The 18,761-nt window shown below is 40.7% G+C and overlaps 1 protein-coding gene across 16 annotated transcripts in view; it reads left to right on the top strand.

Annotated features, from left to right (window-relative positions):
- Positions 1-18,761, top strand: part of Pdss2 (decaprenyl diphosphate synthase subunit 2) — a 302,283-nt gene that overhangs the window by 266,670 nt on the left and 16,852 nt on the right. For all 16 annotated transcript variants that reach the window (XR_002386384.2, XR_015450331.1, XR_002386383.2 and 13 more), the window contains one exon: positions 7,480-7,512. Coding sequence is in view for 13 of the 16 variants with exons in the window: in XM_021236880.2 (XP_021092539.1) it covers positions 7,480-7,512 (33 nt within the window). In the remaining 3 variants the exon portion in view is untranslated. The remainder of the gene's footprint in view (positions 1-7,479; positions 7,513-18,761) is intronic.

The raw sequence follows: 18,761 nt of genomic DNA, 5'->3' as shown, positions 1-18,761 counted from the left end.
CTAGTAGATTTCAGATTTGTGATCCTTGTACCCTATAACCAAACTGTTCTGGAAAGATGAAGGTATCTTTGCTCCTTTCTTGTTCCCCTCAAAAACCTCCTTTTACTAAACTAAATTCTCCTTCTAAATACCAGTGGAAATGCACAGAGAATATATTTTCAGGTAGACCTGTGTTGTGCAAAGGAGACAATGATATTTCTGTCAGGGCCAAAGCAAAAGACCTTTTAAGACATGATTATTTTTGCAGCTGCTGATACAATATTTTGTTTAAAGAAGGATCATTAATGGGTAATCAGTTAACATAATCAGATGAACAGTTAGTAGAGAACTGAATATTCAGTGGACTCAAAGCACCTAACAGAGCTAGGCATGGTAGCAAATGCCTGTAATCCCAGCACTGCAATAGCTTGCAGGTTTAAGCCCAGCCTGGGCAACTTAGCTTGACCATGTCTCAAAATTAAAAAAAAAAAAAAAAAAGAAAGAAAGAAAGATTTTGTTTTTGTTGGTACTGGGGATTGAACTTGAGACCTTTGGGCCGAGGATTTAGCTCAGTGGTTTCGCTGCCTACTGTGCAAGCACAAGGACCTGAGTTCGATGCCCAGTACCAAAAAAAAAAAAAAAGACCTTGGGACCTTGCACTTTCAAGGCAGGCAGCAGAACCACTGAGCTAAATCCCCGGCCCAGAAAGAAAGATTTTTAAAAAGCTGAAGATATACCTCAGAAGAAAAAAAAAAAAAAGACCCAACAAATTACTTATTAAATATGTAGGGAAGCTATGAGCAGACTTAATTTCAGCAGTAAATTAAGATCAGACTAATGTTGATCAGACTAATGTTGGGTGATTTTTGCTGCAATTGAGAAGTATACAGCATCACCTATGTAGTTGTCTTGTCAAAATGTTTATTGTGGGCCGGGGATTTAGCTCAGTGGTTCCACCACCTGCTCGTAAGCGCAAGGTCCTGAGTTCGATCCCTGGTACCAAAAAACAAACAACAAAATTTTTAATGTGAATCTCATCATGAGAAAATTATCAGGCAAATCCAAGATACTGGCCATTATGTTTTTATAAAATGTCCATATTATGAAAGATGAGAAACCATGGCATTGAGGCTGTTGTAAACTGGAAGGGATTAAAAAAGATAATATCCAAAAGCAGTGTATGGTTTTTAATTTAATCTTAGATTGAGATCAAAACAATTCTAAAGGATGCTATTGGTTAAACTTGGAAATTTTTAATATGAACGCTATTTTAGATGTTACAACAAATGACAAGCTTCTTGGGTGTGAGAATGGATTTGTGACTATGGAGAAGAATGTCTTGTTCTTAGACAGTGCTGACATATTTAGGGATGATCATCATGATGTCTGCAACTTTCAGATAGCAAATGGACATCTTGAGAAAGATCAAGCCTTCAAAGGTGGTAAGAATATTTGCAACTGGGAAACCTAGGTGGAGAGCAAATGGATGTTCATTATATTCTTTCAACTAGAAGAAGAGAGATGATTTTCTTAAAGAAAATCTTTTAAAATGACTTATCACAAAATATAGCCGGTAACATTTAGGAAGAATAACCTGGTAAATAGAGATGATCAGTCTCTGGCAATTCTTAGACTCCCTACTGTAGAATATTAGTTTTCTGCATTTAGAAAAAGGTGTCCCCATATCCAGCTTTCAAGTCCAGATAACAGTAGTTGGAAACTGAAAACAGTTCATTTATGTCATCTAATCCTTCTTTGTTACCTGACTTATAAAAAAGCATTTGTTTCTTATAGTAAAAGACCACATTGTACATCCATTACTTACCAACAGGGAATCTGTCTGCCTGTGGTCTGTGGAGACTGGTATATAAACCTTTGGAATTAATCCCTTTGTGCATCCTCTCAATCAGAGTGCTGGTCTTTCTGCTTTTGTGTGGAATATTGTTTTACAGTGCTCGGTGCAGCTGTCTGAGGGGCCTCCAGTGTCATGAGCACTGGCACGCTCTCTTGTCTATTCTCACATTTTTAAAGATAAAACAATGTTCAAACCACACGATCTCTGTGAACCGCTAAAGACTGGGAAAAATTACTTTCTTTTCTCATGACCTGGATTGACAAGAACCACACCTACAGGAGGCAAAGAGATGAGCAAATCCCTTTTAAAGACCCTCGTAATGAAGCCCTCAGGGAATTGCTGTGCATGGTAGAATTTACAGTAGCTTCTTGAGGCGAACATAGTAGCAGGATGAGGTTCAGGACTATGGCTCTTGGAATATGGTCTACATTTATTTTGTATCAACCTATTTTGGGCCCCAGTGAGAAAGTTATTTTAATAATATCTTGCTCTGCTAGAAATACACATGATAAGTAAGTTATGGCACTCTGTTCTCCTTGAGACTCAGGGAATTTATATAGTTGTTCTCTTTTGGAAAGGGCATTACACATAGACCAAACCAGTGATCCTCAAACAAATCAGAATCTCACTGATAGGATATTAAGAACCTGCATTTTTCAAAGCTACTCAGGTGATTCCAAGGCAGCCTGTGCACCATTAGAGAGAGCCCAACATTTGGGACCTTCTGGTCTGGCCCAGTACCCTTACTTTGCAAACAAGGAAAGGCAAGCCCAAATAAAAATGTTCTAATCCAGAAATCCCATGTTTTAGCTCCCAACATGTCCATCTTCCCAAGAAGTCACAGTACCCCTGAGAGTGACCACAATTCAGATCTTAGGCCATTTGTTTTCCTCAGAAGACAAGCCTTAACACCTGAGGCTTTGGGATGTATATCTTGTAGTCTCCCTGGAGGGTTCCTAACTTCATTCTAGGCTCTTTTCACTGCTTCAATACAGTGCTTTCAAGGTGGACTCACTTAATTGCACTAAAGCTACTAGATCATTCTTCTCTGTCCTGTTCTGTCATTCAGTTTTTATGACATCTTTAGTTATTGTCTATAGTTGGAAGCTTAGATTCCCTTTCATCATCTACTCATAAATACAAATAGGTGAGAAAAGTGAAAACAGGTATTGTGCAGTATGGGAAATCCTATTTGTAAGGCATCATCAGCTAAGGGCTATGTATTAGCTATCTACTAGCTCTGAACCAAAATATCCAGCTTTCCTACAATTCGGAAGAGTAAAATGAATTTTGCTTTGTAGGTTTCCTGTATGTATCTGTCCATTTATTCTTTCACAGGCTGATCTAGACATAGAATACAGTGTGAATAAGAAAAAAATTTCCCTACTGTCACAGAGCTTCAGTTCTAGAGGAACATTTATGTGAAACCTCTCTAAAATAATAGTCTCAGCCTGCTACAGCTCCCTGAGGACAGAGCTTCGTCTGTTCTGTTTATGACTGTGCCTCTAGTGCCTAAGTAGCACTTGACTTATAGTAGGTGCTCAATGAATATTTGTTAAATGAGTAAACCACCATTAGGTGTCATAGAAACTATCACCCCTCTCAAATTAAATGTTTAAAAATAATAATAATAGATGGTATTGGCCTGGGGTTGTAGCTCAGTGGTAGAGCACTTGCATTGATATATGAGGCCCTGAGTTTGATCCCCAGCACTAAAAAAACAGAAAAACAAAAAAAGTAGTGTTTAATGAGAAATTCTACTTATGTAGAGAACTAGAGTATTTGTACTTGTTTCTGACTTGCTATATTTTTGTAAGCTTTAAGCTTTTTATGGAAAATATTTATGTATAACAATGTCTAGTCCCAGGAGTGTATATGGTATATATAGATACTATACCCACATATCAGCTGAAAATATATATGTATATGTATAAATGTTTAAATATCTACCATGTTTGTTTTCTAAAATAAATGATACTTTTATGTACAACCTGAAGCAATCAAGCAAGGTTGAAATGGTTTCATAGTACTAGACTGTTGTGATAAAAAGGACATTCGGGCAGGCTGCATATTAATAGTTGTAGTCTGTTTAGGTAATGACCATGGTAATCAATCATGCTGTCATTCTATGTAGGCTTCTACTCTTTCAAGCTTTCAAAACATTTCAGAGCCAAAGCTGTGAAAGTGTAGATTATATACATGGTATTTCTCTGCCACCATCCACAGTACATTTCTATCAGGTGAAACTGTAGGGACCAAGCTAGGAATACAAAGTAAAATGAGGTTTTGGGGTTTGAAAATAGCTTGTGGTCCCCAAATTTAAAGACCCAATTCAAAAATGGGGATCTGAAATGAACAGATACTTATCAGTTGAAGAATTAGAAATGGCAAATAAATATATGAAAAAATGTTCAACATCACTGGTCATCTGAGAGATGAAAATCAAAACAACAGAGATTCCATCTCACTCCAGAAGGACTGGCTGCTATTAAGAAATCAACCAATAACAAATGCTGGGGTGTGGGGAAAAAGGAACCCTTCTCCGCTGTTGGTGGGAGTGTAGACCAGTGCAACTACTGTGGAAATCAATGTGGAGATTCCTCAAAAAACTAAAACTAGGGCCGGGAATTTAGCTCAGTGGTTCCGCCGCCTGCCTTGAAAGCTCAAGGATCTGAGTTCAATCCCTGGTACAAAAGAGAAAAAAAAACTAAAACTAGAGGGCCTGGGGATTTAGCTCAGTGGCACCACTACTGCCTTGCAAGCGCAAGGTCCTAAGTTTGATCCTCAGTATCTCAAAAGAAAAAAAAAACAAAAAACTAAAACTAGAGGTTTCAATCCCTTGTTGGTATCTTCTCGAAAGAATTTAAAGCATCATACCACAGTAAATATATGCACACCCATGTTTATGGTGGCATAGTTTGTAATAACTAAATCTTGGAAACAGCTCAAATGCCTGTCAATCAACAAGTGGATAAAGAAGATGTGGGTTTTTTATACAGTGGAGTACTACTCTGCCATAAAGAAGGATAAGCTTCAAACATTTATACCTAAATGGATGTGTCTTGAGACCATCCTCTTAAGTGAAATAAATCAGACACAAATGTTTTACATTGTTTCTCTGGTGTGAGAAACCAAAAATGGAAATAAGGACTAAAATGTATAATAAATATTGGAAAATGGAAAGAAAATGTTCAAATGGGAGGGGGAACAAGGTAGGAGAGAAGGAGAAAGGAAGGAAGGGACAAGAAAATAAGTGAAAATAGAAGGAAAAAATTGAAACAAAATTTGTACATAGGGAGGAGAGGGAGTGTAAGAGAAGGGAAATGGGATAAAATAAAATTTATTTTTAAGAAAAAGAAAATATCGGGCCAGGGGATTTAGCTCAGTGATTTCGCCGCCTCCTCTGCAAGTGCAAGGACCCAAGTTCAATCCCCGGGACCAAAAAAAAAAAAAGAAAATACCTTGTGATTAGGCATAAGTACACAAGAATGCCACAATTTTCTAGGATAGTTTATAAACAAAATATGTTTCAGGAGTGTTGGTGCACACGTGTAACCCTAATACTCTGGGAGGCTGTGGCAGGAAGATTGAAAGTTCAAGCCCAGCCTAGTCAATTTAGTAAGACCCTATCTCAAAAAAAAAAAAAAAAAGACTGGAAACACAGCTCAATGTGAAGACCTGAGTAGCACAGGGTAGGGGTGGGAGGTGTATGTAATGGGAAAAATGGTTTTACAAGAATTTGTGACAGGGCTATTCTAGATGCCTTTATCTGTAAGCAGCATTATATTCATTCATCTTACCTGAAGAAACTGCTACTACATTTTTTTAGACAAACTGGGAAGTGCCTCAATACATCCAAAAGGAAAAGCCCTCCCTAAGTTATTATAAATTATATAGTTTCTCCACAGTTTACCTTGCAATCCTAAGATGCAAAAATTCTTCAGCTTGCCAACTTTCAACAAATGCTATCTGCAACACTTTTAACACCACCTGTGTATTAAACACTGAAAGATGACAATACTGAGAACAAACATCAAAATTGGTGGTGAGGAAATGGCAAGTGTGTTTTGGGGATGAGCCGTGTGATGGTTGGGCCAATTCTGTGGGGTCCCAGTTTGTGCATCGTTTAGCAGTCGCTGTGCCTGAGCACATGGTCATCAGCAAGAGACAGGAAACGGACAGACAGCGGGAAAAGTGAGAAGCTCGCAGCATCAGCTTTAATGCCACATGTCCTCTAACCCAAAATGAATTCAAGATCCAGCTGAGAGTTGGAGAACTTCAATTCTCCAACTGTTGTGAAATTGCTACCAATTCTGTTGTGAAAGTGCTACTGCTGAGATGTGATTGTAGCTGGGCATGGTGACACACGCCTGTAACCCCAGCACTTGGGAAGCTGAGGCAGGAGGATCACCTCGAGTTCAAGGCCAGTCTGGGCTACATAGTGAGTTCAAGACCAACCTAAATGACATAGCAAAGTCTTGTCTCCAAAAAAAAAAAAAGAAATCTGGTTGTAAGCCACCCAAGGGTTATTCATAGGATCACAGCCAGTGTATAGTGTTTGCACAGTGTCAAAGTGAGTGAGTCATAAGCAAATCCCAGTCCAGCAGAAGCTACTGTGGGAAGAAAGGATTTTCAGTGTAGACAAAACTTTTATTTTGAAAGAAGATACCTAAAAATATCTGAGCAGAGAGAAGAATAGTCTGGTTTTTAAACTTCTGCAAGAAGAGACTCATATTCCTATTTGTGACAGGGAACCATTACGCAAGCTGCCTCTGGGGAACCTGTTTGTATTCCTGTTTGTACAATGTATCTCAGTATTAAGTGCATACTCTGCTTAGTCCGCTAGAAATCCTAGATCCAAAAAAACAATGAAGAGCAGACTATAGAGCCTGAGTTCTTTTCTGATAGTATATTGGTTCCAAATATTTTGCTTCATTAGAAACAAGCTAAGTGCAATCCCTAGCACTGCAAAAAAAAAAAAGGATTCAAGTCATAATTTTACAGTGGTTTGTGGTGGTACCAATAGCTGTGCCTGAGAAGTGGCCTGTTACAAGTTTTTTATTATGAAAAAAGAAAAATTATGCAGGCATCTTTGGAAAAATGTTTTAAAGATTATAAAAAGAAGAAAGAACTTTCAGAACCAGTGTTATAAACATATTCTTTTCTCTCATGGAGGTCATCTACCCACTTTAATTGTTTAGATAGTGTCATTTTAGATTCAGGAAAAATATGGTCTCAAGACCTAACCTGTTATACAGTGTTCTTGTTCTGCACAGAAGTAAGAATTGAAGAAATTTGAGTAAGGACTGAACGTTAGATTGTATGGCATTATTGTTAGTGTCTTAATTGATGGTGGTCAAGTGGCTATGTATGAGATGTCCTGTGTGTACAGGGTGTGTGCTGAAGTGTGCAGGGGGAAGAATCAAGACTCCCCTTGTCAGTTCTTTCAATTTTTCTTTTTGTTTGAAATAGAGAGATGACTTGGTGTATTATATAATATAATACAATATAATATATATGACTCGATATATATTAAAAGGAGGAGGAAAAAGTGTTAAGTTCTATTTTTTTGAGAGACTAAAGTAATAGAAGCCCTAAATACTTTTTAAAGAACTGACAAATTAATTTTCTGTCTTCTATTTTAGGCTCAAGAAAAAGGAAGATTAGACTATGCTAAGGTAGGTGGATTTTATGTATTCTTTACAGTTTTACACGTTAGTTTAGTGTTTCATTTTTGTCTATATTTCAAAGGCCAAGACAGTCATATTTAAAGCTGGGGAGGGCTGGGGATTTAGCTCAGTGGTTCCGCCGGCTGCCTTGCAAGCAGAAGGACCTGAGTTCGATCCATGGTACCAAAAAAAATAAAATAAAATAAATTTAAAAAAAATAAAGCTGGGGGGCATGTCCTGTTGAGGAACAGTCATCAGCAGGTGGAAAAACATTATTGAGCAATGAATATTTATCAGAGAGTGCCTGTTTCATTCCAGATACTGTAGTATGAGTACAACAGTGAACAAATGGAGTTTTTCCTTTCAGAACATTTATAATCTAGCAAGAGATACAGATAACTAAATAAACAACTAAGTAGATAATGTAACGTCAGGTAGAGGTAAGTTCTATGAAGAAAAATAAAATAGGGCAAGATCACTAACCATAGTTGGAAGGATGCCGGTGGCTTATAGATGCAAAACAACTTTAAATACCATTAAAGAATACCCAGTGTCTTGGCCCATATTCTGTTGCTATAACCAAATGCCTGGAAGTGGAAATTTACAAGTAAAAGACGTGTATTTGGCTCATGGTTCTGGAGGTTTGGGAGTCCAAGAATACAGTGTCAGCATCTAGTGGGGGCCTTTTTGTCACATTATAACATGCCGAGGCCATCCCATGGTGAGCATGCTAGCTGGGTCTCTTCTAATGCCATCCTTCCAGCCCACCCTCATGACTGCTTATAACCCTAACCACCTCTGAAGGGCTCTCCTCCAGATATCAGCATATGAATCAGAGGATTGAGTTTCCAGCATATGGACTTTTGGGAGACAGAGACAAACCGTAGCATTTGAGAAGCAGCATACAAAGCAGACATCACCTGTGGAACTTTTGAAAACACCCCTGCCTAGGTACCGCTGCATCATACCGCTGCATCTCCCTTGTGGGGAGACCAGGGCCGAGCAGGCTGGAGTGTTTTGAAAAATTCCCCCCAGATAATTCTGACACACAGTTCTGGTTGAAAACTGCTGCAGGATTTCATATCCCAGAGCACCAGTGTGGCCTGTGAACTTGGTTCCATCTTCCCCTCAGAGACATAAGGACAGTGTGTGGAGGTTAGCAGGTATGTGGCATGCACACCATTGCTTGGCTGAAGGAGCACACTGATTGATGCAATAGCCAGGAGTATCAAGGGTGAACATACCTGCGCTCCAAAGACAGGGAGGAGGGACCGGGGCTGTAGCTCAGCAGCACCACACCTGCCTGGCAAGTGTAAGGTCCTGAGTTCAATTTCTGGTACCAAGAAAAAAAACAAAGACAGGAAGGAAGGAGTAGGCTCTGCTTGTGGTGGGACAACCCAAGCCCACAAGACCTCTCCAGGACTCAACCGAACCTCGTATCCCAGAGCGATACAGCCATACTCCATGCCTTTACTCTCCTTGCCCAAAGTCCACCCCTCCTTTTATCTGCATCACAAATTTTTACCTTCTTCAAGAAAAAGTAGATAACAGCTTCCATATCGGTCACTCTTAGATGACATGTCTGTCTTAGCTTCCATTTCCGTCACATTGTAGATGATTGCTTGAGCCTTATCATGTACCTGAACACAGGCTGTGGACACATCCTCTTGGGCCTTCCACGGGTGTGCAGGCTCAACACATTGAAACTGAGCTCGGAACCTCCCTTGGCAACTCTTGTCTTTTTGTTGTTGTTGTCATTTCATGACTTTATTTCTTAGAGCAGTTTTAGGTTCACAGCAAAACTAAGCTGAGCAAGAAGCATAGAGTTCCCATATACCCCCTGACACCACACACACAAACACACACACACACACACACACACACACAACCTCCACTACTAACCAGATCCCACATCAGAGCAAGACCAATGAGCCCACACTGTCACTACCCTGAGTCCATTGTTTTATGGGGCGGGGGGGTCGATCTCCCCTGTTGTTTACCTCTGGTCCTTTTTATTCTCTCTCCCATTGTTGGCACTGTCCTCCTACCAGTCAGCCATGTGAGAAACTGCTCCTCCTTCCTGACCCCTAGGGGACCCTCTAGCCTCTTCTGCTCTGGCACCACATAATATAAGACACAGCATTTCTGCCTCCACTCAGACTGTCTGCTCTTCCTGGAAGGCCCTTCCTCTTATCTGCAACCCCTGCTCACTTTGTCACACTTAATTTAAGGTCACACTTCCTATAGGGAGTCCTCTGTGGTTCCCCAGGATGGATTAGGTGTTTTCCTCATTTTCTTACTTCACTGTGCATCTCTCATCATTGTACTTTCTCCTTGTTTTACAATGATCCGTTATGAGGCAGATTGGCTCCTGGGGACAGGGACAGTATTTTTTTTTTGTCTTTGTAAACCTGTGTGTAACATATTACTTGGTAATGAGTAGATAGAGGCCATGAGTAAGAAAAGAAGGTACAGGGCTGAGGATGTGGCTCAGTGGTAGGATGCTTACTTAGCATTTACAAAGTCTTGGGTTCAATCCTCATGCTACAAGAAAAAAAGTAAGTTGGGAAGAAGTGAACTGCAGGAGCAAATCTGGTACAGAGCTTTTAATCTCAGTGCAGAGAGGGAAGAAAAGTTTTTAACACACATTGCAAGTATAAACAGGGTTAAGAAGATTACTTAGATTGTTACAAACTGGTTTAAAGATAAAGGCTGGGACTTTCTGTGGTAGTTAACAAAAGCAAACATACAAACAGAAAAGGAAAGGAAAGGAGTGACTGGAACTTTGATGCTTGTTTATGACACAAAGAATGTCTAGGGCTCCTTATCACAGAAGCACTTTGACAATGGAAGAGATTTCTATTGGAAAAGGAAAAAGCAGAAAATATGGCACACAGATAAGAGCACTTCTGCACTCTGCCACCAACTCACTGCAAAATCTGATGCCAATCGCTTAGTTTCTCAGTACAAAATGAGCAGTTTAGAATAATACTCTTCTAATGTCATTATATTGTACATCTAAAATGTACCAATAAAAGGATATACCAAAAAATAATAATAATAATAATACTCTTCAGCCCATTCCAAATTTGGGAGGAGACATTCTTTTTTTCTTTTGGTACCAGGGATCAAATTCCTGACCTTGGGCTTGTGAGGCAGGCAGCTAAACCACTGAGCCAAATCCCCAGCCCTTGGAGGAGACATTCTTACCTTGTGTGGCACTGAGGTCCAGGCTCGCTCCTTTATCCACCCACCAGTATTTATTGGATGCATAATGTGTTCAAGGCACTGCTGTGTTAAAGTGACTGCCCAGAGCAAGAATACTGTGGGCCTCGCATCACAAGCCCCCTTGAGCGTGGCTTTCCCATCAAGAGGAACCACTCGCCATTTGCTCTTCTTCTTAACAGTTATCAGAATTATCTACACTTACCACTTCTGTTTTGTTGCTTGTTCATTTCTTTATTCCTCCATAGAACGTAAAAACTCTAAAGGCAAGAGCCTCGGTGGCCTTGATCAATGGTTGCATCATCCTCTTCATCACAGGTTTCCCTTAGGCATGCTTCACAAAATGTGAGTGCATGTTAAGAGAAATACAGGAGGTTGTGAGAGGTCTGTGATCAACTAAAATTAGCCATCCTGAGTCTGTTAGCTATATGGTACAGTCCTTACCGGTGTGCTGAAGAATGTCTATTCTCCATTCCAATAAACAAACCCAACCTCTTTGGACATAGAGTGCTATTCTGATAGTTCAGGACATAGCACAGCTGGTCTTGATTGATTTTGGCAATGAGCCCAGCCCTTGTCATCCTTGTACAGACTTAAAGCCAGGTAACATGGGAAAAGATTACGTCCTTCCCTGCAGGGTGCAGTGTGCAGTGCCATCTGATGCTATGCATTGTGGGCTGTAGTAGCGTGACCATGCCTGACATGAGCTCTCCCCTCTCTGTTCCAAGTGACCTCTGCTCACCCTAACTAATGCTGGAATCGTGCTTGGTGGCTGAGGGTTCCTCTGATAGCATTATCTATAAAATGATATTTGAAAAACTCAGCAGCCAATTCAGGAGTCTGATGAAATTTGTTGCTGAAAATTTATTTTCAAGTGATGAGTATTTACTCGAAAGCCAAGTTTTGTCTGAAAAATCAGATTTCAGGAAATCACAGAAGTGCACCATGGCTTTATGCTATAACTTTTTTTTCTTTCTTTCTTTCTTTCTTTCCTTCTTTCTTTCGTTATTTTCTTCCTTTCTTTCATCTTGAGACAAAGTCTTGCTAAGTCACTAAGTTGCCCACACTAGGCTGGAACTTGTGATCCTCCTGCCTCAGCCTCCCAAAGTTCTAGGATTACATGCATGTGCCACCACACCCAGCTCCATTGCTAAACTTTTGTCAGTCTCAGATGTCAAGGAAGTAGGGGAGAGGGAGAAGAGGTGATCATCCCCAAATCAGTCTCAGCTGGATCTCCAGACTGTCATGTTCAGCAAAACAGTGTTCTGACTCAAACACTCACATAAGAAATGGAATTAATTTTGAGTTCCTGTTGTAATGGATAACAGGATACGAATGCTTTACACTGCTATAGTGCTCTCCCTTCTAAGCTAGCAAAGCACTTTGACAACTATTAATTCTTTAAGCCTTTCCCTTCCTCTTAAGGTAACTGACACAAGCACCCAGGTCCCTCTGCCCACTGCTGAAACCCACCCTGTTTAACCATGTGAGGCAGTTCTAGCTTCTAAGATGGGAAGACAAAGAGCATCTAACTTGCCTAGTTAAAACTGCCCAAAAAGCTTTATTAAATGGAATGTAATTACCAGAAGTGAATTTGCCCCCAAAAGCTGGTGCTGTCTTTGCTCTTGTGCACAATGCTGTAGAGACCCTAATTACAATTAATGGTCTGTGTCCAGGGTGTCCATCTCAGACTCTTCCCCAGTCTTAGGCTGCTGGCCCCATGGGTAAGCACAGCTGATGCAGCTCAGAGCTGGAGGAAAAAGTGCCACCTGTTGAATTGTAGGAATTCTTGGGCGTGCATTGAGACTGGAGGAGAAGGCTCTCGGACACATTCAGTCTCAGTTTGCTATGGTAACTAATATATATGTCTAGAAGAAAATGAATATGTTGACTACTCTTGCTTAGAAAAACATCTACAAACGTCTGTGTATTTTCCCCAGCTGGAGCTGAGCGTATGCCTGTAGTTTAGCCTACTGCTACTTGAAATAGGCATGCTGCTAAAAGACTGAGGCAGATGGTATTTTTACCACTTCAGGCAAAACATGGCACCTATAGTTCGACTTTCTACAGTTTTAATTTTTAACATTTTCAAAATGACTTGTTTAAATATCTCCATTACATGCAGACATTCTTGTTCCCAGTTTCTTTTTAATAACTGCTTCAGATAATACAGACATGAACAAATATCACTTGGCCAAAACCAGACTGTGCTCAGCATTATAGAATCTGCCTTCTGGTCATTCTTTCCCAAGTGCCTAATACTGTACCTTGGCATCCTCGCTACTTTTTTTGTTTTGTTTTGTTTTGTTTTTTCGGCACCAGGGATTGAACTCAGGACCTTGCTCTTTCAGGGCAGGCACGGTGCCACTGAGCTAAATCCCTGGCCCCATCCATAATAATTTTGACGCATTCTAAATGATTTTATGAATAGCTTGCTTAATATCTCTCTCTACTTTACTTGGTATTTCATATCATTTGCCCCATTACTCAGTACAGAAAAGTGAGGGGTTTTTTTGAATTCTTAATGTCCTCTTAGGAGGTTCACACTAGGCATAGAGAGTGGCTCAAAGTGAAGCACTCACTACAGAAAGATCTCACAGATGTTAATTCCATAAGCATACCTAGGGGCCGGGGATTTAGCTCAGTGGTTCCAGGGCACCTCCTGCACAAGCGCAAGGACCCGAGTTCGATCTCCGGTACCGAAAAACGTTGTGGCACACGCCTGTAATCCCAGCACTTGGAGGCTGAGGCAAGAGGCTCACTGCCAGTTCAAGGCCAGCCTGGGCTACATAGTGAGTTGAAGGCCAGCCTGAAATACATCATGAAACTCTGTCTCAAAAAACAAAAAAATAATAATTCTATAAGCATCCAGGTCCAGTCAAGCATAAGAGATTTTTTAGAAGGACGGGGTTTTGGACTGGCACTTCCTCCTAGAGCTGGTTCAGGGTTCCAGGGTAGCACATTCTTCTGGCTCTATCCTGCTAGGCCTCTCAGGCACAGTGCTTAGCAGCTGCTCCTCCCCTCTGGCCTCCCCACCCCCAGAAGTCCTAGCACGTTTTGTTTTATTATAAAATGCAGTAGCATGGAGCACACATTGAACCTCTCTCCCCACCAGCAGTGATACGCATGACATTTGCACTTGCATGACCAGGAAGAGTGCATGCCCACTGTGCCACGCGTCTCCACATGACAAGTTTTGCCCTCTTCACCATTTCTTTATATCATACATAGATGCCTCAACCATTTTGCTACATACTGAGTCCAAAATCCTCCTTTTTTTAACCTTGAATATAGAAAAAAATTATAAATGTTATTGTTCTTCCCTTACAGACAAAGCCAGACCCCTCCCTCCCTTCCTCTCTCCCTCTATTCCTCTCTTTCTTCCATCCTGGCAGACAATTTTTGCAGCTCGCTTTCCCATCACCTTGGCTACCTGGTGGCACATTTAGAGACCAGATGTTGCCGTGTTTTCTGTTCCCTGTCTCTTTTCTTGGGCAGAAGCTCCTCTCCCATTCTGGGACTTGACTTTAGCTCCTTGGTAAAACAGTCCATACAGCATCACTGTAGGCACTAAATCTCTTATCTTTAGCCTCTGAAGATGTCTTAACATTCACCATTTCTGCTTTAGTGGCAACAACGGAGGCTGTAGAAGTGTTGGCTTTTCCCAGTCCTGTCTTGTTCTGAAAGGATCTGAGGGCTAGTTTGGTGGCACAGGCTTGAAATCTCAAGGTTGAGACAGGAAGATTGGGAGCTCAAGGCCAGTCTGGGCTACACAGAGACAGAGACGCTGTCTCAATAAAAGTAGCAAAAGCTGGGCTTAGTGGTGTAGGCTGTAATCCCAGCACTCTGGGAAGCTGAGACAGGAGGATTGCAAGTTCAGGCACAGCCTGGGCAATATAGCAATTTAGCAAGACCCTGTCCCAAAATAAGAAATTTAGTACATGGGCTGGGTATGTAGCCCAGGGCAAAGGTCCTGGATTCAATCCCCAGTACCACCAAAAAAAAAAATATATATATATATATATAAATGGACTTGCGGTGCAAGCAGTAAGATGTTTATAGGAGAATTTGGAGAAAAAATTACAAATACCATTGTGACATGGATGCAGCTGTGTAAAATTCTGAATGCTTGATAAAGATTGGAAGATAACATGTAGATATAGGGGACTGGGGAAGGGGACGTTACCAGAACCTCTGCAGTGAGTCCTGGTCTCCTGCGAGCCACGGCAGCACACGGCGTATTACAGGAAAGGTAGAAAAATAAGACTGAGAAGAAGCTGAGCTTCGGGTCTGATCAGTGCTGCTCTGGGCAGCAAAGACAAAGCCCCCAGTTTACCACACCTTTTATTCAGTACATCGGGAGAAACAAATGTAACAAATGACTTGCAGAGCGTTCAATAGTTCACATTGGGATAAACAAGGTGTAACGGAAGGCTTGCAGAGAGTTCAGTACATCTCCGGCAAACAAGATGTTAATCAGTCCTAGAACAGTGAGGAACTGAGCAGATGTTTGTTTTCCCAGGATGTTTCTTGTCCTGGAGAATCACAGCATCACTGGATCACTGAAGTCTCAGTTGTGACCGGAGGCCAAACTGGAGTTATTCTGTAGCTGGGCTGTAGGCAAGAGAACTAGGCTAACCAAATGATTTATCCCTAGAATTATGTAGCATTGCTCCCAACATGTAGATATATAAATAAAGACATTTAACTGATAAAATTTAAGCATGTTTCATGTTGTGGGGTTTTTCTTGGCGGGGAGGGTGTTTTTAGGTTTTGGTTTTGGTTTTGGATTTTGACAGTCTCACTATGTAGTCCAGGCTGGCCTTGAGCTCACTATGTAGCCCAGGCTGGCCTCAAACTTACACAATCCTCCTACCTCAACATCCCGAGTGCTGGGATTACAGGGGTATGCTACCATGCCCAGCCCTAAGCATGTTTTAAATAAGTAAATATATTGTACTTTTTAAAGATTTCTGTTTTATAAATGGGACTGATTTGAACTGGTTTTCTCTTTCAGATGAAAGAGATGGCCTAAACTGGTGAGAACTGAAAGATAAATTGTCTGAAATCATGTTTTTAGTGAGGTATCCAGAATTTAATGCTAGGCTCCTAAAGAATCGCTTGCTGAAAGGCAAGCAGAAAGGCACTTTGGAAGGTATAATCTTTGTACACAGTGACTCTCTGTGAGGTCTCAAGGAAGGCAGGTGACTGAGGGAGACAGAAGCCGAGGACAGAGCTGGCCTTGTAGGTGTGGAGCTGACGCCCCGCCCCAGGGAGAAGACCAAACGCAGGGAAAGTATAAATGCCCCACTCCTTGTTTTCTAAAATCACATTAGATCAGTTCTGTTTCTTTTGGCAGTCATATTTCAGACAACTGTTTTTCTTTGCAGCAGTAATTAATAGATCCTCTTTAATCTGTTTTTCAAAACAATTACTCAATCCAGGTGTTCTGGTGCACAGCTATAGTCGCAGCACTTGAGAGAATGAGGCAGAAGTATTGCCAGGATTTTAAAGCCAGGTTGGGCTATATTCAAGGCCAGTGTGAACTCCACCTGAGAGACCCTGTCTGCAAGGTGGAGGGGGGACAATTACCCTAGTCAATTTTTGCAACTACTGTTTTGATTTCAAATCTCCTTCAAAACGCCGTTATTAATGATTTTTTAAAAAGTCATTGGCCAAATTCTGTTCATAGCAAAGCACAAGCTTTTGAACCATGTGAAATTATTTATGAAAAACAAATTCTAATCACACCTGAAATAATCAGTATCTTAAAGCAGAATTGCATCTTATGAACCCTCTGGACATTAATTCCTTCTCCATCATCAAGCCAAGTTTTTTCCTTCCAAGTCTCTGAGTATATTATTTAGCATTTGTCCCCAGTGACTATCATCTTTCTTTGATGATCTATTCCTCTAATTTCTTAATGTTATTTTAAAATGAGATTCTTGTTCTCTGAGGTGTTAGCAATCCCACACACCTCAGTGGCATCAACAGATTTAATGATCATAATCTCTTTTCCCTTGTGAATCATGAATAAAATTATTAAATTATTTCAATAATAAGCCTTTTTATGACATCATAAAATATCCCACCCTCGTAGTTCTTAGCCCAAACACCCCTGAACTGTTTGAATATAGCCAGCTAGAAATCTATTTTTCTTCAAATCACCTTCCTAGCTGTTGATCTTTGCTTTATCATGTTATACATAAAATGTTAAATTATTTCATTCTTAATGATGAAATTGTAATGGTACCTAGTCTCTCTCATTCTTAAAATTATCATTTTGAATTATTGGCCCCTAAAAAATTACTGTACATATCTACATATCTAACATTTATCCTGAAGCTAAGGCAAACTTAAATTACTGATGGAAACTAATTCTTGGTTGTAAGCCTGGAAGGATGTCTGGACTTTTCTGCCATTGTACCCTGAGGGCTTACTGCCCGGAATATAATAGTTACCAAGTAAACATTTGCTGAATGGCTGCTGAGTGAATGAATGAGTAAATAACATACTATATCCCACAATGGTGCCTATACCCTGTTCTACTCATAAGGCATGATTTACTCTTTGTTCCTGTTATTCATGCCTCCTAAGTATATTTTTAATCAAATGGTTGTATCTTCCATGCCTTGCACCCTCTAGGTTGAAACAAAGACTCAACTAGGGTAATCTTTTGACTCTCAGTTGGGAAAGCTAACTAAAAAGGCCCTCCAGGTCATTCTGTGGGTGAGTGTGCTCCGCAGTGGGAGCCTTGGATTCAATTATTGCTCCCAGTTTGTGGTGCCAGCAACCACCTGTGCCAGGGAGAGCCAGTGTGACTTATGCAGAGGATGCAGCCTGGGACCCCTAGAGCAGCCTGTTTCCTTCATTAGAATGGGTTTTAAAAGTAGATCTGAATGTAGTGCTCTGCACTCATCTTAATATACAGCAAAGAGGCATGGTTTTCCAAAATTATGGTTTTTTGAGAGAAGAAAAGAAGACACTTCAGCGTACTGAATATAGTTTTAGTAAGTTAGAACTCTTTGTCACTATCTAGATTTATATTTCCTAGTTCATACACTAATCCTACAGTCTGATTTTATGCAGATTTGAGGATTTTGTTTTGTTTTGTTTTTGTTTTTTGAGTCAGGTTCTCACTGTGCAGCCCAGACTGGTCCATATTTGAGGATTTTTGAGATTTCAAGGTGTCTGGTCCACCAGAAAGCTGTAATGTTCTTACTTGGTACATCTGAAGCCTCTCACCTTGTTTCCTGCACAGCATCACCAACACTCTCAGCCTCCCCACTCACCACCTCAGGAAGAGTATTGATCTTTGGTAATGTGCTTAACCATCTTTCCTGCAATATCAAGGTGGCCATGCCCCCTCCGTTTTCAAGTAAGATTATTGAGGTAACAGAAGCGATAACGGGACCTGAAACAGCTAAATAAAGTGTAAGATGATAACTAGGGATTGTGGGTAAATAGACCCTACCCCGTTCCCCGAGTCTGACTTTCTGGCTTGATGAAAACCCTTGCCTATTCAGAAGCCCATAATAAAGCCCAAGCCTACCACCAAAGACTGACTAGTTCACAGTGCAATGGTGCCCCCTGTGGAAGAGCGCTCTGATCTCACCCTAGGGAACTTACGCTAACCTGTTTCTTTCATGCACTCCTGACAAGATTCTGTGGACACCTGTTTTGGAAATGTTATTGTCCTTTCTATGTGCTGTGCTTCCTTTAAGACACATGCTACTGTATATATATGTGTTCAAGACACACTAAGCTACTTCATCAAATGATTCTATCAGATTCTCTCTCTGAATCCTCTCAGGGAACCTAACAGGGTTCAGGTAGTCATTATCTCAGACTGAAGATTCTTCCCAGGTCTGCTGACTCCATGCCATGTGTTCTTTTCCATTGAGCTACTTCTCAGGGAGCTTTAGACATATGCTGCAAAAGAAGGGTGTGCAGGCTCTGGTCTCCTGAGCATCCAGGAAACACTGTACGTTACTCTGTAACAGCATAGTTAAGGTTTCAAACATGTGATACCT

This window comes from Heterocephalus glaber, unplaced genomic scaffold, assembly GCF_053883595.1.
Source record: "Heterocephalus glaber isolate CG9 unplaced genomic scaffold, H.glaber_assembly_v1.0 deba00000942, whole genome shotgun sequence".
In the NCBI taxonomy this organism is placed as follows: Eukaryota; Metazoa; Chordata; class Mammalia; order Rodentia; family Bathyergidae; genus Heterocephalus; species Heterocephalus glaber.
Note: the sequence above shows the minus strand (reverse complement) of the source record. Positions and strands in the feature narration are given on the sequence as shown.